Source organism: Leuciscus leuciscus (assembly GCF_965113295.1).
Source record: "Leuciscus leuciscus genome assembly, chromosome: 12".
In the NCBI taxonomy this organism is placed as follows: Eukaryota; Metazoa; Chordata; class Actinopteri; order Cypriniformes; family Leuciscidae; genus Leuciscus; species Leuciscus leuciscus.
In genome coordinates, this window is record NC_138736.1 from 26,718,805 (window position 1) to 26,741,699 (window position 22,895).

The window sequence follows — 22,895 nt, forward strand, 5'->3', positions numbered from 1 at the left end:
TGCATTCTGCGGATGAAGTCATTTATACAGGTTTTTTTTATTTTTTTATCCTTTAGTGCTATGAAAGCTTTCAATGGCTCAATTACTGATATCAATTTGGCCTTTTGGCTGGAACTCTAAGAGAGTAGGGTTGCCTCTTTGGTGTCGTTCACCTTAATTTAGACAGAGAGTGTAAGAGAAGTAGCCTATATAACAGAGAACGAGAAAATAATTTCTAAAAACTAAAACCTTGTTTTTGAACATATCCACAGAAAGACGCAGCCTGTGTTAAGGGAAACCAATGACTGTGTCCTTGCAGTGAGGACACTTCTGACACCACAATAAAGTCACCACAATCATGCTTCAAAACCCAATGAGCACAGCTTTGGAAGTCCAAAGACCCTCACTGGAAAATTGCTTAAAACAATCAGAAAATACCATATTAATAACAGAAGCACACACACACAAAAAAAATCAGAACGACAGATAATGGAGCATTTATTCTTGAAAACTGTCCTGATGTGCACAAATCCTGAAGAGAAAGAAAGCTCTTTCATAATATAACCCAGCTCTTAAGTCGTTTGCACTCACAATTCTATTCAGCTAAGGCGTACAATTATGTCAGAGAGACCTTCGACTTAATGGGGTTGCCTTACCCATCCTCGATAAGGAGATGGTGCAGCAGCAACGTAAGAGATTCTTGATTCAGTGAAGAGGAACTAGCTTATAAACATCTGCAGCAAAGGCCTAGGGACAGGAAACGCCATGTGCTCTAATAATGGACGAAATGGCAATTGTGAAGCACATTGAGTAGACGGCAAAAGCTTGGCCATGTAGACATTGGCACAAAAAATAGAAAGAACACCAATATGGCAACAGAAGTTGCATACTGGTATTGATGGCTGTCTGCATTCACGACTACTGGAAAGCTCCAATGGCATTTTTTATTTATTTTTTTACATACTGAATGACTGGGTCAGAGAAGGCTACTCTTCAATGTTGCCAACCCATTTTCTTCATTCTGTGAAACACAAAGATCTTGGCATCTTCATACATTGAAAGAGGATGTTTGAGGACAGAAAAGTAACAAAACGTATACTTTATACACGTAAAAGTAGCCTACAGTAGGTCTAGTTGACAAATAATCTACATGTTCTAAAGACAATAGCTTTGAGTGACGACCAGACTGATGTGTTTGGATAACAAACTGTTATGGTTTTTATGGTCTTTTAATTCCTCCCATGGCAAATTAAATTATTTTTCTTGACATGTTTACGTTTTCTATTTTAAGGTTAAAATAATTACAAATAAAAGCTTTTTTTGATGTTTAATTTGAGCTTTTCGAATTATTTTTGATATTGCAGAGCGCTGAGAGCGGTAAAACAGTGCCCTCTTCTGTCAACCATTGATAATGTCCATTGCAATAGGTGGCGCTAATGCTCTGTCTCACCCAAAAACAAAAACAAAAGAAGAACAAAACGCGAAGCTGAGCTAAAAGGAAGTAAACACGGCGTGATAAATTAACAGCATACTGGTGAGTATGACAATTAAAATATATTTGATTAAACACCAATACTGAAAGAAAATAATACTCATGCGCTGTTTAGATGTTGCACTGGTGCTTGTTGTATAAAATAGACGGCACCATTGGTTTCTTATTTAAAACTTGTGCAGAAAGGCACTATGTGTAAGGCACGTCGCAGTCAAGTGAAAAATTAGCCAATAAAACATAAATATGTATTTGCCGGTAACGGCTCCAAATGCACTATTAGTATTAATTTACAACCTTACATGCTATGTAAAAAAAAAACAAAAAAAAAAAACATTTTGGTTCTTGGTTCGAAGTATTAACTTTCAAAAGTTATTCACAGTGATTGAATTAGACACATAAAATCAACTTGATAGATGATGAAACTTAAAATGTCCGATACAAAATAAGTACAATAAATTGTCTTACAATGTAAATGCACATTTATTGACATCCAGGAGTTTATTGATCTACAAAAGGAATTCTTTAGTAACGTAGAATCCACTGTATTTTTATGAAATTATGACTTGGCAATCAACCATGTTTACCTTACTTGTATGACTTTTTTTATTTCTGTTATATTGTTTTATATTAGGTGTAATTTAGGCAATGTAGGCGAAAGCACACATTACAAAGTTAGATGTATGTTCACTGTTTTTAAGCTACATACACAGGTTACTATTAAGAATCCATAGATCCTTCAGTAATGAGGGAATACATTCAAATGAACTGTCCCATTTTGTTATTCATTACACTTCAGCAAAAACAAGCATTATATTGTGTAGTTTGTTTTAAAATGTCGCTTGGCTAACAACCTTTTTTGTTTCGCTTACAGCATTTCTGTGACATCATGGGGGTTCATGGACTTACAAGCTTTGTGGAAGGAAATCGTCAATTCTTCACAGATACGAGACTGCGAGACTGTCGCCTTGTGATTGATGGGTGTAGCTTGTATTTTCGATTGTATTTCAACTCTGGATTGGATCAAGCACGGGGTGGAGACTACGACATGTTTGCGGAGTTGGTTCGACAGTTTTTTGCAGCACTTTTTGAATGCAGTGTGCAGCCGTTCGTCGTGATAGATGGTGGAATGGATCAGACGGACAAGAAGTTCAAAACGCTGCAGGAACGAACCCAAAGCAAGATCCGAGAGGCTCACTCTCTTTCCAGAGGATCTCACGGTTGCGTTCTCCCTCTGCTTGTCTGTGAAGTCTTCAAACAGGTCCTTGGCGAGCTTGGCGTGCCCTTAGTGCAATGCATTTCCGAAGCTGATTTTGAGATAGCCTCTCTTGCCAAACACTGGGGATGTCCAGTTCTGACCAACGACAGTGACTTCTACATCTTCGACCTGATAGGTGGCTACCTACCATTTTCATTCTTCCAATGGAATAATGTTAGCGGTAAAGCCACAGAACGCTACATCCCTGCCCAGCGTTACACCGTGAACCGCTTCTGCTCACATTTCAACCACATGAACAAGCATCTCCTCCCTCTATTTGCCGTCATCACTGGGAACGACTACACAACTGGCAAAATAACCGAGATTTTTTTCAGCCGCGTGGAGCTTGAAAGAGTACCATCTGGTCGGAAGACCGGGCGTAGTTCCAGTCCTCGAATCGGGGGCTTTTTGCTCTGGCTGTCTCAGTTTACCAGCCCAGTAGATGCTCTGGAGGAAGTTCTGGAGATTCTGGGTGGACAACAGAAAGGAAACTTGCGTACGCAGCTCTCTACAGGAATGCAGGACTACCAGCTTCCTCATAATAGCAGTTTGGCTCAATACTTCTCAAGTCCTCAACCTGCACTTCCAGATGCCCAGGGGCTCCCAGCGGCACTGGTTTCTCAGCCCGAGTGGCTTCTAAGGATGGTTGCATCAGGTAAGCTGTCCTCTTTTGTCTTGGATGTGCTTGTACTCCAGAAGGTTCTGCTGGTTGCGCAAGTGGAGAATAGTAACCTGCCTAGTAGTCATACAACCTCACTGAGTATCCGAAAGACCATCTACAGCCTGCTGCTTGAAAAGGCAAGACAGGGCAGTCAAACGCCACAGGCAGTCACCCAGAGAGGAAGAGGAAGAGGAAGGGGAAGAGGAGACCTTAACAGACAATCTCAGGGTAAAGGAGGACAACAGTGTGACACCCCATGTGTTGATGAGTATGACAGACATGAACTGAATCTAAAGAAAAACACTGTGGAGGTTGACCGACCCAACTCTGTGTCACAACTGAAACTTACCACTATTGACAAGGTGAGAAACATTTTCTGCATGTAAATATACTTTGTCTGCATAAACGCTCCTCCAATTGTCCAATCTCCTATTTGTTTTTTTTTTATTTTAGGCGTCTGCACAAGTGAAGCTGCAGGTGTTGTTGGGAACACTGGGTGTGATGGACCACATTTTACAGCCATTACCCCCTCACCTCTGCCTTCCAGTGTGTGTGACGTATTTCTGGATGAATAACTGTAAACCAAAGCCCAGTCACCCTCTATTTCAGGCCGTATTGCTGGGAATGGTGTATGGAGAACTCAGCTGGAGAAGGGCCCATCCTAATGGTGATCCCTTTTTTACTCAACATCTGTCTCAGGTGTATGGTTTGAGATGTAGAAGAGATATTGACATACATTTTTAAAAAATACATGTGCATTTACTTTACTTGCTTATCAACTTGACAACTTTAGTTTTAGAGCTTTAATCACCTTGAGCCATATTGTTTTGCTCTCTCTATCTTGCAGACCCACTGTTTGGCTGCAAAGCTTCTGCTTCTGTATGTCAGCGATTATCTCAGCTGAGGGTCATTCCAGGACAAAGGAGGGGCCTAGATATGGGTGTGGCCCATTTGCTCAGCCAATGGCAGTCCTGCATGTGGGTGGCGATGGCCCTGAACCAGTTACTTTGTTTCCCACTACCTGAACCTCAATGCTCCTGGTATGGTATGGCCATAAAATGACCCCACTGAAACATTTTGTAGTTCTCATCCTTGCTGTTTTGATTAAATCATCATCTCCTTTATTCATCAGATTTACAGTAAAAAGAGTACAATATTGAGGTGAAAAATACAGTTTTTTTTATCATAATTGTACGTAACGTAATTGTACATAATCACATATATACTGTGAAATATAATATATATATATATACATACATACATACATACATACATACTGTGTTCCAAATTATTATTCAAGTGACATATCAGTAGGATTTCAGTACGATAAACATTCAGATTTAAATATTTTAAAGAAAGTTTTTTTTTTTTTTTTTTTTGAGAACTGGTATCAATCTCAGACAGGTTTGTTAAATAGTTTGCTAGGTCTACTTAAAATGAGTAAATCGAAATGCTACTTAAACCTTACTTGTTTTCCTGTAGCTCAAACAGTAGAGCGTTGGCGCTTGCAACACCAAGGTCATAGGTTCGATTCCCAGGGAAAGCAAGAACTGATAAGAATGTAAAATGTGTACCTTGAAATGCAATGTTTGTCGCTTTAGATAAAAGCGTCTGCCAAATGTATAAATGTAAATGTAAAGAGGTTGTTACACATTAATAAGCAAGTCACAGTTCTCATGCAATATGGGGAGGAAGAAAGATCTTTCTAAAGATGAAAAGCATGAATGTTTGTGCAATGTTATGCAAAAGGAATGAAAACAACTATTATTGTGTGAAAACTGAATGGAGAATATCGAACTATCATAAAATTTGTGTGCAATTTACAGCACAAGAGAACTCGGTCAGATAAAGGCTTATTAAGGAAAGTTCCTGTCAAAAATATATTCTATTAAAAGGACCGCTATAACAAAATCCACTGTTGAGCAGCAAACAGGTATTTGAAGCTGCTGATGTCTCTGGAGTCTCAAGAACCTCTCCATGCTGGCAGGCAGTTGTGCATAAAGTTGCATTTCAGCCACCTCTAACCAAAGCTCACAAAGAGAAACGTTTTGTACTGAAATCCTACTGATATGTCACTTGCATAATAATTTGGAACACAGTATATACATATATATACACGCCGATGAGCCAACACATTATGACCAATATGCCTAATATGCTTGCCAAAACAGCGCTGACCCACCGACTCGTGGACTCTCCAAGATCTCTGAAAGATGTCATGTAGGTTGCGAGGTTGAGACGGTAAAACTTTCTGGTCTAGCACAACCCACAGATTGGATTGAGATCTGGTGAATTTGTAGGCCAGGGCAACACCTTGAACTCTTCATCATGTTCCTCAAACCATTCCTGAACAATGTCTGGCAGGGTGCATTATACTGCTAAAAGAGGCCTCTTCCATCAGGGAACACCATTGTCTTGAAAGGGTGTACCTGCATCAATGTTTAGGTAGGTGGCATGTGTCAAATTTACGGCCACATGAATGGCCAGACCCAGGGTTTCCCAGCAGAACATTTCCCAGAGCATCACACTCCCTCCACCGGCTTATCATCGTCTCTGCATCCTGGTGCCATCACTTCCCCAGGTAAACGGAGCACACGTACACGGCCGTCCACGTGATGTAAAAGAAAATAGGACTCATCAGGAACAGACAACCTTTTCCACTGTTCTAAGCTCCAGCTCCGACGCTTGCGTGCCCATTGCAGGCGCTTTCGACTGTGGACAGGGGTCATCATAGGCACTCTGATTGGTCTGTGGCTATGCAGCCCCATACACAGTAGAGTGTGTTGTAACACATTCCTCCCATAACCATCATTAAAATTGTCTGTGACTTGTGCCACAGTAGACCTTCTGTTGGCTCGGACCAGACGAGATAGCCTTCATTGGCCTACAATGTAGGCCAATGAGGTACTGAAGAGGTACTGAAGTCCCCTACATCGATGAGCCTTGGACACCTGTTTGTGGTTTGTCCCTTCTCAGTCCACTGTTGGCATGTTCTCACCACTGCTGACCAGGACCAACCCAAAAGATACTCAGACCCAGTTGCCTAGCCATAACAATTTGGCCCTTATCAAAGTCGCTTAAATCTTTATTCCTGTCCATTTCTCCAACATCCAACACATTGATTACAGGATTAATAATTACCATCTAATCAACCCAAACCTTAATATGTGGCTTGTTAGGAGAAGATCAACACTATTCACTTAACCTGTGACTGGTCATAATGTTTTAGTTCATCAATGTGTATATATAATCATATAAACTCATTTAATATAATATAAAGTAATAATAGTATACATTCATAGTATTTTCAATAACATTCCAATATTGCTTTTTTAGTAATGTTGGTAACACTTTACAATAAGGTTCATTTGTTAACATTAGTTAACATGAACTAAAAAAATACCCTTCTAAACCATTTATTAATCTTAGTTCATGTTCATTTCCAAATTTAATTTACTAATATTTTTTTTAAAGTATCAATTAACATTATTTAATGTACTGTGAAGTGTGAACTAACATGAAAATGAACATTTATATGAATTAACATTAACAAAGGTTAATAAATGCTGTAAAATATATTGCTCACTGTTAGTTTGTTAGTTAACGCATTAATATTAATAAATGAGATCTTATTGAAAAGTGTTACTGTAATGTTACAATAGTGTGTAATATCTTAAAACAAATCACATTGATAATATCAGTACATTTACAGATGATCAGATTTACCCTAAAAATATATATTTGTATATTTGATATGTATTGTATTATATTGCTCTCTCTCTTTCTCAAAGGGTTTTCAGTGGCACTCTGCTGCATGGTCTTGAGGCTGCCATAAGAGGGGGTCACCAGTGCGAGTCTCTGCTTGCTGGGGACTCTGTTGCTTGGCAGCTCTATTCCATCTTGCTAGAGGCGTTAACAGGTCCTGCATTATCAGCAGCGAGCAAGGGTAGAGAAGGAGGAGGGGGGCAAAGAGGGAGGAGCCATGGGGGGAGAGGACGGGGCAATGGAGGAGGAGGGAGGGGCAACAGAAGCAGAGGAAGCAGAGGAATGACGTCTTCCGACAGTGCTTTGGACAACAGGTTTGCACTGTTGACCTTTGATGGCTGTCAGCAGTGGTGGTCTTGAAATGGAAGAGGAAAATGATAGATTAGATTTGTGAGAAGCTAATTTGGGAGAGTAGAAAAAATAATTTCAGAGATTGTCTATATCTACGTTCTTGTGCGGCCTTACACTTTATAAATTCATGATGTGGCTGAGGATGTACCTCTTTTCAGATGACAGTAGGTTTTACCAACACTTGATTTGTGTCATGTGAAAATATTTTACTATGAGAGCTGTTTATGCACTAAGCCTACTTGCACTAAAACTATTTTGCAGCTATCATAAAAATGATATTTAATGTAGCCTTTTATACTATTTAATTGAATGAACTTTTATTAAGAAAAAAAGAGTAGACTTTGAATATTATCAAATGCCTCTTACTTTTGGGACCAATGTTTTTGGTGCTCTACTGCTTTTTATGAATAATTTTATTGTGAGAGAAGCTCTTATGTAATTTGCTATTATCATTAATGTTTTTAATCAGAATATGGTTCCTCTCAATTATGTAATGCTTGATTATTGTATTTGAGATTACATCCAATACGCTGTAATCCTGAATGTGTGAGTACAGAACTTCAGTGTCATTCTGTTTGAAAACGGCACATAATCTCTTGCTTACTGCTTTGCTGTTGCTCTCTGGTGTCAAATCATACTGAAATTAAGAGTCAAATTATTAAAGTTTACACCATTTTATTGGAAAGTGTCATTTTGTGCCAACAAGAGACTTTCCTTAAGTGTCATATCTCTTGGCAGAAGCAGACGTTTTAGCCATTTTTCATCAAATTGTGTATCATAAATCGGGGGCTTTGCCTTGAGGTAACAACATTACTGGGATTCTTATAGTGAAAGTGTCATTTTTATTTCCAAGTACTTGTTTTTGAAATTTCTGATTGCACTTAACCATGAAAAGGTGTGTTGAAGACTAGACAAGGCACAAGTTAATTAGTAACACAACTAGAACACTAAAATAGCTATATAAGTCTATACAAGCAAAAATAATCATGCACGTTTCTTGGCTTGCCCCATGATGTCAGATCTGGTCGATACATTTTTGTCTAGAGATGTGTTAAATGTAACTGACTTGTTTCCTTGTCCTGGCTTTTTTAAGATTAGCAATTGAATATAATATTGTTGTATTCAGATAAAAATAAATGTTTGTAGAACTTTAATACATTGAAAATCTGTTAAATTTTGGGTTTATTCAATAACATTGAATTGATTGATGGATTGATTGATTTGCGTTACATATTTAAGGGAGATCAGAGCTAGTTGTCACAAAGGCTGTTAAAAGGTTTTTAATTGGCTCTTACCTCATGTAGTGTCATCCTATCCCAATAAATGGACACACAAAAAAAATCTGTAAAAACTGTGACCGCTAGCTCTGTTTTCCAACAAAATGTTAAGCAGTGCAACTTTTTCCAACATTGATAAGTAATATTCCTTACCAGGAATGATTTCTACAGGTTCATGTGACACTGAAGACTAGATTAATGGCAGCTTTTCCATCAGAGGAATGAATTACATTTTAGAATATATGAAAATAGAAAACAGTTATTTTCAATTGTAATAATATTTCACAATATTACCGTTTTTACTGTATTTTGATCAAATAAATGCAACCTTGGTGAGCATAAGAGAATAAAATCCCACCCAAACTTTAGATTTGCAATGCATGTAGACGAAAAAACATTTTGCTTACGAGTATATAGCCTACCTCATTTTATAGACACTCAATTTACAAATCATGTGACCATGCTGCCTAATAAACCTCCACAGTGGACAGCCATCACCTGGTGCGTTTTTAGGATGTGAATGATGTTGTGATGATCGACAGATGCAATTCGTACAGTGATATGTTTCTTTTCTTAAACTGCGTTTTACAAATACATTTAAGAGAGTTCATCACATGCTTGCCCTGAATTATAGCTGGCAGTTTGTTGGCGTGTGGTATGGAGTGTATAGTGGTAGTACGGGGGTCTAATCTTGGCATGAGGGGCTGGAGAGGGTGGATCAGATGTCAGATCTCTGACTGTAACAGCAGTCGCGCTTGGAGATTCCCACAGACTCCGTGGGAAGCATTCTTACGACTTAATAACACAGCTACAATGACAGACGAGACCGAGACAGCAGAAAATAGGGTGTGAGAGAGGGAGAGCTGCTGGTATTTGAAACTGGATGGGAGAGAGATTGAGCAGTAAGAGGGCGGGCACCGACTCAGATCTGTGTATTTTTGACACACTAATATAGGAACATGGCCATGAGCAGGATTGGGATACAGCTGCAGTTTCTGCTGTACTCGGTGTCAGCCTACCTTTCAACGTACAATCTGGATAATATCCTCCCGATTTCTACAGGTATGATAGAGATTGAGAGCGCGGATGCGTGTGCGCGCTCGTAAGTGATTGTCAATTTGTGGTATTGAGAACGTGTGGTTTGTTTTATATTTGCGCGTAGGCTATGTACTTTATGTATAGCCTATTATATCATATTTTGTTTGGAAAATATATGTAAATAGTGTATGTGTGTATTATATATACACACACACACACATACACTATTTACATATTTTTCCAAGAAAATATAATATATAGGCTACACATACATGCTGAACTGAACAATTTACATTAATTGCTTTGTAGGCTTTTTGTTATGCCCCCCTTATTGCTTTATTCACAGCTGCATGAACGCCACAAGTTTGTGCAAAATATTTAAATGGGAGTTCACATGGTCAAACAGTGCAATTAAATATTAAAAATGGAATATTAAATCTTAAATATTTGTATTCATTAAACATCATGACCCTACTGTATTTTCTACCTATATTTTATATGTAGCCTATATTACATTCACATTTCTTTTATATGCAGGCATAAATTGAAAATTATAAATAAAGCTATTGAAAGGCTTGTTATTCCTATTTGCACTTTCTGCGCTGTCATGACCTTAATAAAATGTATGCTTACAATAATGAATACAGTATGTCAGTATCTGTGTCATGTGATTAATTCTTATATTTCAACGTAAAGGTTTTGTCAGGCTTAATATTTCAGAAGTGGAATTAAGTCTTGTTTAAGTCTCATGTTTAAATCTATTGTCATTCATCCATAAAAGCACATATCCATATGCATCCGATCCATTCTCTGTTAAGTTATCGATCTGTGTGGTGGTGATTTTTCATATCGATGGTGCATTAAAGAGCACTTCACCTAAGTCGCAGCGTTATTTCACCTCAGGTATGCTTGCCAATAAGATTGTTGAGTATCCTTTATTCTTCTCTGTCGTCTTTTTGATTGTGTGGTTTATTCTTCAGCTCGGGATCCATATGTCTTGAAAAGATTTGACCCTTGTTGTCTGCTGGCCCCGCCTCCCCCTCCTTTCTTCCCGCCCCCTCCTGGTGTCTGGAAAAGAGAGCCTGTGAGTGACACAATATTATAATTCTAGCTGCAAGAAATCACAGTATGTCTGTTAATCTACCTTTTATCTGTTTTTCAAGGCCTTGCCCAGTCCTGTGGAAAGAATAAGAGGGAGAGGGGAGGATGAGGAGCAGGTGAAGGAATGTGGTGTGATGGGACCACCAGGACCTCCTGGACCAGTTGGACCACAGGTAAGGAACAGGAAGTGGTACTGAAGTCCCCTAGCCAGACAACTAAACAAGATGAGGAACAAAATACAACTCCTCATACATACATTTAAAGGTTTTTCTTTGTTTTAGGGTCGCAGTGGCATCCCAGGGATGAAGGGACCCAAAGGAGATAAGGTAAGACGGTTAAACATCTGGTTAAAGGTGCAGTAAGTGATTTCTGAGAATCATTGTTGAGCACTGCTGATATTTGAAATCAATCCAAACAAACACACCCCTCCCTTCATTGCTCCGCCCCCAAAATGCACGAACATGCAATGCAAGAGTGGTTGTCTCTTTACCATAACAGAAGCAAAGCAAAATTAAGCAAGAGTTTGTTGTAAGTCGCCAGCAGCACATACTCAAAAACCAATTTTACTCACGTATGGAGCAGAAACGACGCAACTTCGGCATCTGTTTTCAGGCCTTCCAACTTAGGTATCTCCAGCACTGGAAAGCTTTCCTATTAACGCGGATCGTAAAGCTCTTGCCTGATCATAACCCTTCTTTTTCCAGTGATTTTCCTCTGAGCTTTTCTCTTTTGTAAAGTTTCTCAGCCATCTCTCTTTCAGCAGTCTTTCTTCAAATCTCCCTCTCTCCTCCCCCATCATGAGTGGACACACCCCCTACTGCTGATTGGCTACAAGTTTGTTGTGGTGCTCGTTCCGATCCACTTTCAACAGCATTTTTCAAAAATCGCTTTTCAAAAATCGTACTGCACCATTAAGAGGAACCAGTTGCTTCAGGGTCTGTTAGTTGTGAAATCTATTATGAAACTAAATGATTTGCTCTTTCTTTTCACTTTAGGGTGACATAGGACGACCAGGGTCAAAGGTCAGATTCTCATCTTTGATCTCCTGAAGTGCTGTATTTGTGCCAGATGCATGGATACCACCAGTAATGATTAATAAGTCACGGATGTCTTCCAATCTTTATAGAGCACATATGGAGCAGAAGTCTTGGTTCATAGTTCCTTTCTTTCATATAAAATGTCTGTTTATGATAAGACAGGTTGCATTTTGCAGTCCTTTACACTGTTTATGACATGCTCTCTTGGTGCATGTAATAGTTTTACAGGCTGCTGTTTGATTGGATGCAGTCCACTGCAGTTCTGCCCTGTAATATCACTTAGTGCTGAACTCAGACATTAATCTCAGTCCTGCACTGCTGCTCTCAGTCTAAACACACACAGCTATTTAATTGCACTGAACTCTCAAGCACCTCAAGCAAAAAGAGGGGAAGGAGTTTGGAACACAGGATGATTTATGGGAGATGGCAAAAATATTTTTAATCTTAATAAGTGTTTTGATTTTGATTTCCAATATAAATCAAAATTAATATAATGTATAATGAAAAGTAATTTACATGAGAAGCACAATTGCATAAGATTATAACACTTTAAGTGTTCTTTTATCTTTAAGAATATATGTATTAATTCATTTTAATTTCTTCTTCTTTTTTTTTTTTTTGTGAGAAAAATAATATTTTACTGTTTTGAAAAAAGTGTCTTCTGCTCACCAAGACCACCAACCCTTGCCAGTAAAAACAGTTTTGTGACCTATTATTAGAATGTAAATTTACTGTTTTCTATTTGAATATATTTTAAATGTAATGTATTCCTGTGAGGGCAAAGCTGAATTTTCAGCAGCAATTTCTCCAGTCATCCTGAAATAATTCTAATACTGATTTGGTGCTTAAGAATAATTTATTATTATTAATGTTGAAAACAGTTGTGCTTTTATATTTGTGGGGTTTTTTTTTTTTAAACTAATGAACTATGAAATGAAAGTCTTGTACACTTCTGATCAATTTAATGCATCAGTGCTGAATAAAACGGTTAATTTCTTACTAACTAAATTCTTAATGTCTTATAAATATGAACATTGATGCATTTTACCATAATGCAGTTGCTGCCGTTTAATAACTTATGTTACTTATGTCTGAGAGTTACACTGATTTTACCATGGGTAAAGGCTTTGCGTTATGCTAAGAACACCCCTTACCTATGAAACGCACAACCTCTCATTGCCTATTACTTTATTATTTTACACAATTTTACTTCTCAAGTAAAGTTTTCGTTGGAAAACCAGACCAGAAATAAAGTTTTAAAAAATTACAGTACAGGGGGGATAGAGATATAATCTAGTGTTAAAAGCAAGAGAAAGAGAGTGTTTGAGTAAGAACCTGGAAGGCATTCAAAAAAGAATCAGAAAGATTAGATAGGCTAATGTTTTAAAGGAATTAAGAGGACTGCCGAGAGGCAGGGATGCTGAGTAGATGGTTTGTGTTCGATTAAAGCTGCTCTGTACACTCAGCACTTCAGCCACACTGCCAGATCTGGTTGGGTTGTGGTTGCGGTGGGTGTATAGAAGCAAACTAGCACACAACTATTTCTCCCTTTTGTCTTTGTAGGGTCGTACTGGGCGTCCAGGTCTGCCAGGGAAACCAGGCGCTGCAGGGCTGCTCGGCCCAGAGGGACCTAAGGTGGGTGAGTTTTGCCTCTGCACTCCAACTGACCAATGTAATCTAACCATACACTGCGCTAACCTAATTAAAATGACAAAATATCTGTTATCACCGTCACCTTTGGACGTCAGTGTCTGCATTTCAACATTATTGCTAATGACTGTATCACAGTAACCGCTAGGTCTGAGATTAACTCTTTTCCGTCCAGCGCTTTTAAAAAAAGTTTCACAAAACTTTCATGGCCCCCAAAATATTTAGCTGTATGAATATCTGAATATGAAAAGAAACAAGAAAGAACAGAGCTTTTCCACTTTTTCAACTTTAGTTAGTCTGTTGCTGTTTGGGCATAAAAAAGATCTACATAGTAACAAAGCTCAAAGTCTACTCCAAAAGGAGATATATTATTTAACAGAATCCCCTTTTCAAGAACTACAACGAACGGCTCGTTTGGGTGCCTCGTTTTCTCTGTTGGGTTTGAGTGGCTAAAATTTATTTTAAACACTGTTTTAAACCTGAACATTATAACTCCAACGCTTATCTGTGCGCTGCACATTATGGAGAACAACTTGTTTTCTGTTGCTTTTGTAAGCTCTTGCTTTTGTAAGATGGTTCACCGCTCCTTAGGAAAATTAACCATGGTTTTTGATCGATTACTTTAATTTTCTGACAAATATCACGATTAAATGGTGGATAACATCGTATCTATAATGTATTAGAAATTTACAAAAAACATACCACTCTGAAATCCGTGCTAGCAAAGTCTGTGCATGAAATCCGTTCTGCACAATCCTCTTATTCGTTAACATTGTCAGGGTCTGAATCGGGCTCGAATTGGTTGAAATTGACGGCATCCTTATTTAAATTTACACTAGAGAAGAACTTACAGTTATGGAGGGGCGGGACATTTCCCGAACACGTGCTAAGTGATGCCAATCACAACACACTAGGCCAGCTAAACAATCACAGCACATTTCGGAAGGAGAGGCTACGGCATGTTTGAGCCAGACTGGGGAGAGAGGTGCTGTAATGTAAAATATGTAAAAAATAATGCGTTTTTTGAACAATCAAGCATAAAAAACAACAAGATAAAGAACAAAACAAATCAAGACTTCGTAAAAGGGCATAATAGGACCCCTTTAAACAAAAACAAAACAAAAATGTTTTAAGGTCCGTTCACACCAAGAACGATAACTATAAAGATATTGGCGTCCACGCCAGCGGACAATATCATTCTGTTTATTCTAAGCATGTGCTTGTCTGCCGCTTTAAATGCTCTAGCTCGTTACAGCAGGATGGATTCTAATTGGCTGTCAATGTTTTTGTCATTCATCAGCTGAATAAAATCGTTCTGAAAGTGATTCCAACCATATCGTATCTCTGTGCCATTATCGTTATAGCTGTGGTGTGAACTCTGCTATTCTTTAATATTGAGAATGATTTTTAGATTATCGTCCTTGGAGTGAACAGGCCTTTATTCTAGCTTCATGCATTCTTTTTTCCATCAACACTTGAATGTGGGAAATGTTTCATTAAAAAAAAAGCAACATTTTGGACAAAAAGCTGAGAAAAGCAAGTTTTTCAAAGACAACAACATGCATAAGCAATGCTTTTATCGCTTGTTTCTGCTACTTTTTTGGTTTTGATACGGAGATTCTCTACACTTTCCGAAATTGCGTAATAGCCCCCCCTACTGTATAACAATTGAAAACATGGAAAGCTGGAAAATTCCAAGTGTGGTTATCTGCTGGTTGGAGCAGTGGGTGTGACGAAAGGTTGGGGCGTGGAGAAAGCTGTCTCTCTGGGTGTGGGGTAGGGTAAGGGGTTAGTAAATATCTCATTAGAGCCCCTGACTGTTTATATGACCTTATTGGCAGGGAGATAAAGGAGACCCAGGACTAATGGGAATGCCAGGATTGAGGGGACCAGACGGACCTAAAGTAAGTCAAGTTCTTCAGGTGTAACTGGTGTACAGTATAAGGAATGGCATCTTATTATTTTTGTGCTTTTTTGGTAATTACAGAAATACCTTTTCATCTCACCTATCAATGAGAAAAGAACCAACAGGGAAATAATAATTGTCTTCTTTGTCCCATTATAGGGCTTGTCAGGCTACAAGGGTGAGAAGGTACAGTATGTCTGTTAAACTAAAAAAAAAAACTTTACCTTTGTACAATAGAACTAAACTCTAACTGACTGTACTTAACTTCTCTGAACTTATTATTATGGTTTCAGGGAGCACGGGGGGATTCTGGACCTGCAGCTCCAAAAGGAGACAAGGTTAGAAATTAAAGATGCAATCAAAAATGTTTCTTATTATACTACAGGGCCGTTGAATGCTTGAATCTGATTGGTTGACGAACGTTCTAAGGTGTGCATTTTCAGGGAAACGCACGGCTAAAGTAGTTCCAGGCAGGTCTTGACCGCATTACAGTTCCATATCACTTCGCGTAGTCAACTGTAATAAAACGGAAAATAGGATACAATTCATAACAAGAAAAAGCATTTCGCCCCGTGCGCTTGATCTGCAATTTTCAATGTCTAGCTTCACAATCAATAGAAACATGCAGTTTAATTTGAATAAATAAACTATAAAGTCCTATCTATAATCAATAGAAAATTAAACTGAATATAGGCTAAATAAATGGATAGTCCTGCAGCACGGATTTTTATTGCAGATAATTTAACAAATAAATAATTATTGATAGGCCTACTTATTAAAAGGGCTTTGGGTTTCATTTATTTGGCTAGTATACTGTCATCTGTCAATAATAGAAAAAAAAAGAATTAACGAATTAATTAAAACGAATTGAATTAATTAATAAATAATAATATTGACGCACATGCTTTTCTGTCTCATTATTGCAACATCTCTCTCTAATAATTGCATTAATAACTGCATAAAGCCGGGAACACACTTTAAGGCCGGTTATGAATGTAATTTGATACTTATGACTGATCATGCCCAAAAGCGTGTTCAGCGCGTTCAGTCTGCATGTGTTCAAAGTCGGTGTTTAAAATCTGCTGCAGTCGATCATGTCGATGAAAACAGTCAGAGAATGTGTCAGCTAGTCGTGTGTCCCAGCATTAGTCTGCTATCAGCGGCTCAAACCTCCGTTACTAACTCTGAAATTACGTTTTGGAATTAGCAACGGAGGCATGGGATTAGATGCGTAAGAAATTAGTCCTACATACAAGAGCGTTTTAATGACAAAAACTTTACAAACGTCTTGAAATACATACTCTGAACAATGTTTCGAGGTGTGGTAACTGTAGTATAAGCGGAATAATTGACTTCAGGCCGTTGAATTATTAGAAAAATAATGCACACCCGAGGTGTAACGGCCACTCCGCTTCGCGTCGTGACCGCATTACCACCTCGGGTGTGCATTATTTTTCTAATAATTCAACGGCCTGTCGACAATTATTCCTTACTTAACTGTGTTTCCCCTAGCAACAAAATAGAAACACACCAAAATGTATAGAACATACTCAAAACCACCTAGCAACCACCAACAACCAAATAGCAACACACTAGCAACCACCTACACAGAACCCCCTAGCAACAAAATAGCAACATGCTACCATCTACAACACCATAGCAACCAAATTACATCTTTCTTAAACACATTAGCAACCATCTAGGAACCACACCAGGACACCTTAGCAACATGTTAGCAAACCAAACAGAACACCCTGGCAACCACATAGCAACACTTAAAAATTCCTAAAACAAGCTTGCAACCACCTAGAAATCACTCAGAACATTTTAGAAACCAAAGAGCAACACGCAAAATAATTTTGAACATCAATCTCTTAAACATGTCGAATACAAGAGGAACCACCTAGAAACCTATTTGCAACATGTTAAAAAACTCACTGCATGCTAGCAACCACCCTGAACATCCTAGCAACCCCATAGCAACAAAATAGCAACATGCTACCATCTACAACACCAAAGCAATGAAATAATAACACTCTTAAACACTTAGAACACAGTAGCAACCATCTAGGAACCACACCAGGACACCCTAGCAACATGTTAGCAACCACCCAGAACACCCTAGCAACCACATAGCAACACATAAAAAATACTTACAACATGCTTTCAATCACCTTGCAATCTCTCAAAACGCCCTACCAATAAAATAACCAATGAGAGACATGCAAAAACATTTTAAACACACCAACAACCATCTAGATCACACTAGCAACCAAATAGCAACACTCTAAAGCATAAAGCACTGGCAATCACCCAGATACTGTAGCAGCCGGCAGCTCCTAAATCACATATATGTAAGATTTATTTTCTCTGTTCAAAATTAATATGTTGAATCTAAGTTTAAACATATGTAAACGGTCCTTTTTTTAACCCGCTCCAAGCGGGATTCGAACCGGCGTCTCCAGCATGGGAGGTGGTGGGCATGCTAACAAGGACACTAAAGGCCGCAGTCTCTAGCGCACTTCTTGGGGCAGGGGAGTGAGGTTCACATGCACAGCTCTTACAATCTTGTCTTCGTTACACTCACCCCCGCTAAACCTCACTCCCATCCGGGTCACGCCATCAAATTTAACCCGTCCCACTCAACCCACTCCAAGCAAGATTCGAACCGGCGTCTCCGGCACCGGGTAGCGCGCCTCTTGTGGCAGAGGAGTGAGGATTCCATGCACAGCTCTTACTAGCTTACCTCAGTTATCTTCACCCCCCCTAAACCTCACTCCCATCCACGTCACGGCACCAAATGTAACCGGTCCTACTCAACCCACTCTGAGTGGGATTTGAACCGGCATCTCCGGAATGGGAGTCAGGCACGCTTACAAGGACACCAAAGACTGCAGTCTCTAGCATCAGTCTCTAGCGTCAGTCTCTAGTGCACCTCTTGAGGCCAGGGGAGTGAGGTTTACACACACAGCTCTTACTGGCTTGCCTTTATTACACTTACACTCATATTCACGGGTGTATCTGGTCTGCTCTCTTTAGGGAGCAAATGGACTGCCTGGAATGCTGGGACAGAAGGTATGATGTGTCATTTTAACCATTAAAATCAATGTGAAATATGTAACGCTAATATATTTTGGATGTCACTGATCTGACTCGCTCCTTCTCTCTGAACCTCCCCCTCCTCGTCACTCCCCCAGGGTGAAATGGGACCCAAGGGTGAGCCTGGCGTCTCAGGGAAGCGTGGCCCTACTGGACGACCAGGCAAGAGAGGCAAACAGGTGAGGACCCACACAGCATTCGACACCGCATCAGATCTCCTCTAGTTTGTTTTGATATTGAGACCTTGAGTCTTTGAGTGATAATAAGGGAGTGGATTATTGGCGGAAGAAACTTCAGACGCATTTAAAACCCACATGCGCACAAAGTTAACCTGTCTGCCTCAGTCAGCAGGTCAGTCTGTGAGTGTGTGTGTCATTTCGTAAGTAACCTAAGAAGCTGAAAGTCTCATCATGCTGGTGGCTGGATTTGGACCAGCAGGGCCTCTGATGTTAAATCCATTCCCTGCCGATCGTGTTTCCGAGCTCTTGTATTACACTGTGGAAAGGCACTTCCTGGGAATGTCTTTACTAACTGCTGGGAAATACCTGGACTGTTACCGTAGGCCTTAGATTCCTACTATCAATCAGCCCAACGCTGTGACACATGCACATTTAGTGTTCCTTAGATCACTGCACAGGCCTCAGACTTGAATGTCATTTCAACACCAGCAACTAGCTTGATGACTTTTTTTGTATACTACCATTTAAAAGTTTGGGGTCAGTATTAATTTTTTTAATAAATATTTTCATTCAGCAAGAATGCATTAAAGTGATCAAAAGTGACAGTAAATACTTTTATAAAAGATTTATATTTCAAATAAATGCTGCGCTTTTGAACTTTCTATTAAAAGAATTCTACAAAATGTTAAGCTGCTTAACTGTTTTCAGCATTGATAATAATAAGAAATGTTTCTTGAGCACCAAATCAGCACATTAGAATGATTTCTGAAGGATCATGTGACACTGAAGACTGGAGTAATGATGCTGAAAATTCAGCTTTTCCATCACTGGAATAAATTACATTTTAAAATGTGTTAAAAATTTCACAATATTATTATTTTACTATATGTCTACTGTATAAAATAAATCAGATTTGGTGAGCATTAGAGATTTCTCTCAAAAACATTTTCAAAAACATCAATTCATCTTATTGACATAGGGGCCTGATGGAGAGAGAGGTTTTCCAGGGCCAGTGGGTCCCCTTGGTCCAGCTGGACCTCGGGGCCACCCGGGACCTCCTGGGGTACCTGCATCAGGTGACATAACATTCATGCTCGCATACACTCACACAGACATGTGTATTTAAAGGAGGTCTTTGTTGTTTTTTATATAAAGCTAATTATAATTACTACAGACCATTATTCAATTGTCCCTCAGCTTCTACCTTATGCATAAAAAAAAAATTAAATAAAAAAGACTATTATTTAAATATTTATGAATCACCTTTGAGGATGTCTGCAGATCCAAAGTGAGGTTTTGTGAAATTTAGCTAACTTCTGATGGCACTTGTTCTACATACAGGTAGATTAATAAGTAAATCAGTGCATTACTGCTCTAGATTAATATTCATGTCTGATCTCTATTTCCTTTTGTTTGTTGGCATCTCATGATGTACAGGGCTGTTTGTAGTTGGAGAAAAAGGTGAGAAGGGATTTCCCGGTCCTCCTGGAGTCTGTGACTGCAGCTTGCCTTCTCTCAGTTCAGCCAGTGCCCCATTACAACACCGTAACAAATATGACAAAGTTCAAGTAAGCCACACAAACCTGCAAATTATTTTTTTATGCTGAGGACTTTCCATTTACTTCTTAAGGTTAAAGATATTCAGTAAGAAACTTGATTTTATCCATTCGGAAGTGGTCGCTACATGCAAGAATGAAACCCGAATAAATGCAAGTTTGCTAAAAGGAACGTAATTTCATAGGATGAGCATTTTATTACATTTTGGTTAAAAATGACGAAGACAAAACCAATTTTTCTTTGGAAAAAAATGCATGGATGATTCAATCACAATATGACTAGAAACATGTATGCAAAAGTAAACAGGGTTAATTTCATGTTTTCTTTAAGTGAATTACTAACCCTGCTACACCTAGTCCTTAAAGAAACCTTTTGGTATTTTTTGATTTTTATGAAGACAGTATTTAGTCCCTTAATTGAGCAGTTTTCAGATGTTCTGAATGATCCAGATGATTTCGGGTTTTATTATCATTGTGGGTACATTTGCTCCTACACACACATTTTGCCTGTTTCTAATGGAATCAATATGCCTGTTTGTTCACTCTTTACATCTGCTTCTTCATCAGTTTGTGTTTCCTGATCTTCCTGGTCAGATATTCATTGTGAGCAGTGAGGAAGAGCTAAAAGGTCTCCACGAAGATAATGCACTCGCCTTCAGAAAGGATCAGAGGTCTCTTTACTTCAAAGATAAAAATGGATGGAAGCCCATTCAGGTACAGGACTGTTTTGAATACAATGCCATGAAACATGCTGCCAGACTGGCATTTCGGGAATAGGAGCTTTTTTGTTTTCCAGCTGATGCCACTCCAGGCGACAGAGAGGATGAGGGATGGGAATGGAGTCTGTGGTGATGGAGAGCTGCAGGAACTCAACGGGGAGGAATGCGACGACGGAAACAAGGTTGTTACGGACGACTGCGTAGGTGAGTCACGTGATCCCAGAAACTATCACATTCTGTAGCTAATAATGGATATGCCTAAACATAAAATTAATTAGCCGTATTAAATTTATCTTGTTTCGAAAGTGTGTAGGTAACTTACATTTTACACAGAAAAGCAGCACCCTCATTTATTCTTGTTCATTCTTTGAGTGTGTCTTATCAATTCTTCACTCAGTCCACTTGACCACTTCTGTCTCTTTCCTGTTCTTTATCTCTGTCTCCGTGAGTAGGCTGTAAGAAGGCATACTGTGGTGATGGATATCGTAATGAGGGTGTGGAGGAATGTGATGGGAAAGACTTTGGCTACCAGACCTGCAAATCATATTTGCCAGGGTATGCATACAACACATACACAATGTCACATGCATATTGGGTAGACTTTTTGTAATCAACAGATTTTAAGCTGAAATTTCTTTTTTTAATGTAATTTTAATTGTAATTATTTATTTATTTTAAATGACATTTTAATCATTTTTACCTTTTCGCTTTTTAAATGGTCTAGGCTGTGACTTTAAAATGTTAAAAGTACAAATTTCTATCCTTTCTATTAATTTTAGAGACGCAAAATCCTTTTTTCAAGGTAGTTTTAAGAGGAGTACAGCATGTCACCCCTCAGGACATGCCAACTACCACAAAGTATTTCATATCAACACCCAATATAATATAGTCTCTATCTTTTTGTACACATAGCACCTTTGGGCAGCTCAGGTGCACCGACTCCTGTTTCATCGACTCAACCGGCTGTAAATACAGGACCTGAGGCCTACAAAAGTTTCACACAGACTCACACACAGATTTGAGAGAGAGTCTGCTGAGATCAACAGTATTTAGCAATGATCTGAGAGGATTTGGCCTTTTTCTGTATCCCTTGCCTCCTTCGCTCTCATCTAGACCCACACACACACACACTACACTATACTATGAGGTACAACTCAGCGGGGACTGGACTATTTGCAGCACATGTTCTTTGATGCTAGTATGTTTTAATGGCAGCTGAGCGGGGGCTAAATGTTTAAAGTTTGGAGCTGTGTAATGAAATTATATTTATTTAAATGAATGTATAATATGTTTATATGAAACTTATTTATTTGTTTGGTATTGCAAATGCATGATTAAGTTTGTGCATGTTTCCATACATGTAACATGTTATTCTCATGGAACAACAGACTAAGCAGTATTGCATTGGTTCATGCCTTGTAAAGCATGTATTGTAAAAGCAGGTATTCGTTGTATTTATTAATTGTTTTATTTATTGAACTGTGTCCAGACTTTTATGAAATGATACTTAATAATTCTCTGCTTGATCATTTTTCACAGAAAAAAAGTATGTCTTGTAATGTTTACTTGGGTTAAATAATTGATTCAGTCAGAGCAATAAATTACAAGCATGTCCAGTGGGTGGCACTGTTTCCCAGATTCTTCCTCCTTCAGATTCAGAGCTTTATTTCAATATTTCATACTGGCAAAGATTTCACATGTAAAAAAAAAAAACCTTGAAATATAGATTGAGGGAAACCTAAGACTATTTTTTCTTTGGTGTTTCAGAAAATCTTGATTTTATGAAGACTCAGTTACATAGGGCTCCAGCAGCCACAAGAAATAAAAACG

The 22,895-nt window shown here is 38.7% G+C and overlaps 2 protein-coding genes across 4 annotated transcripts; both read left to right on the forward strand.

Annotated features, from left to right (window-relative positions):
• Window positions 1-1,418: 1,418 nt before the first annotated feature.
• On the forward strand, window positions 1,419-8,181 carry aste1b (asteroid homolog 1b). 2 transcript variants are annotated; one of them, XM_082185226.1, is made up of 6 exons: window positions 1,419-1,513; window positions 2,343-3,749; window positions 3,841-4,054; window positions 4,235-4,427; window positions 4,520-4,548; window positions 7,179-7,286. In XM_082185226.1, coding segments are annotated over exons 2-5 (1,800 nt in total). In that variant the 5' UTR covers window positions 1,419-1,513; window positions 2,343-2,357; the 3' UTR covers window positions 4,521-4,548; window positions 7,179-7,286. The 2 variants fall into 2 exon arrangements, with proteins under 2 accessions (XP_082041352.1, XP_082041351.1); XM_082185225.1 differs by lacking the exon at window positions 4,520-4,548 and having other exon boundaries at window positions 7,179-8,181.
• Window positions 8,182-8,798: 617 nt separating this feature from the next.
• Window positions 8,799-22,681, forward strand: LOC309510452 (uncharacterized protein). 2 transcript variants are annotated; one of them, XM_082185231.1, is made up of 17 exons: window positions 8,799-9,842; window positions 10,799-10,902; window positions 10,982-11,092; window positions 11,201-11,245; window positions 11,915-11,941; window positions 13,520-13,591; window positions 15,448-15,510; window positions 15,672-15,698; window positions 15,806-15,850; window positions 18,552-18,587; window positions 18,710-18,790; window positions 19,770-19,866; window positions 20,228-20,358; window positions 20,914-21,060; window positions 21,143-21,269; window positions 21,518-21,620; window positions 21,978-22,681. In XM_082185231.1, exons 1-17 carry the CDS (start codon window positions 9,740-9,742, stop codon window positions 22,045-22,047), a joined length of 1,389 nt encoding a protein of 462 aa, XP_082041357.1. In that variant the 5' UTR covers window positions 8,799-9,739; the 3' UTR covers window positions 22,048-22,681. The 2 variants fall into 2 exon arrangements, with proteins under 2 accessions (XP_082041357.1, XP_082041358.1); XM_082185232.1 differs by having other exon boundaries at window positions 20,941-21,060.
• The last annotated feature ends 214 nt before the right edge of the window (window positions 22,682-22,895 follow it).

What these genes read in the sequence shown, in the direction of transcription:
- LOC309510452 (XM_082185231.1), top strand. Translation starts at nt 9,740, where the DNA reads ATGGCCATGAGCAGGATTGGGATACAGCTGCAGTTTCTGCTGTACTCG. An exon ending in AGGGACCCAAAGGAGATAAG is followed by an intron (nt 11,246 to 11,914) that starts GTAAGACGGTTA and finishes TTTTCACTTTAG; the next exon opens with GGTGACATAGGACGACCAGG. An exon ending in CAGGCAAGAGAGGCAAACAG is followed by an intron (nt 18,791 to 19,769) that starts GTGAGGACCCAC and finishes TTATTGACATAG; the next exon opens with GGGCCTGATGGAGAGAGAGG.
- aste1b (XM_082185225.1), top strand. Translation starts at nt 2,358, where the DNA reads ATGGGGGTTCATGGACTTACAAGCTTTGTGGAAGGAAATCGTCAATTC. An exon ending in AACTTACCACTATTGACAAG is followed by an intron (nt 3,750 to 3,840) that starts GTGAGAAACATT and finishes TTTTTATTTTAG; the next exon opens with GCGTCTGCACAAGTGAAGCT. An exon ending in CCTGAACCTCAATGCTCCTG is followed by an intron (nt 4,428 to 7,178) that starts GTATGGTATGGC and finishes TCTTTCTCAAAG; the next exon opens with GGTTTTCAGTGGCACTCTGC.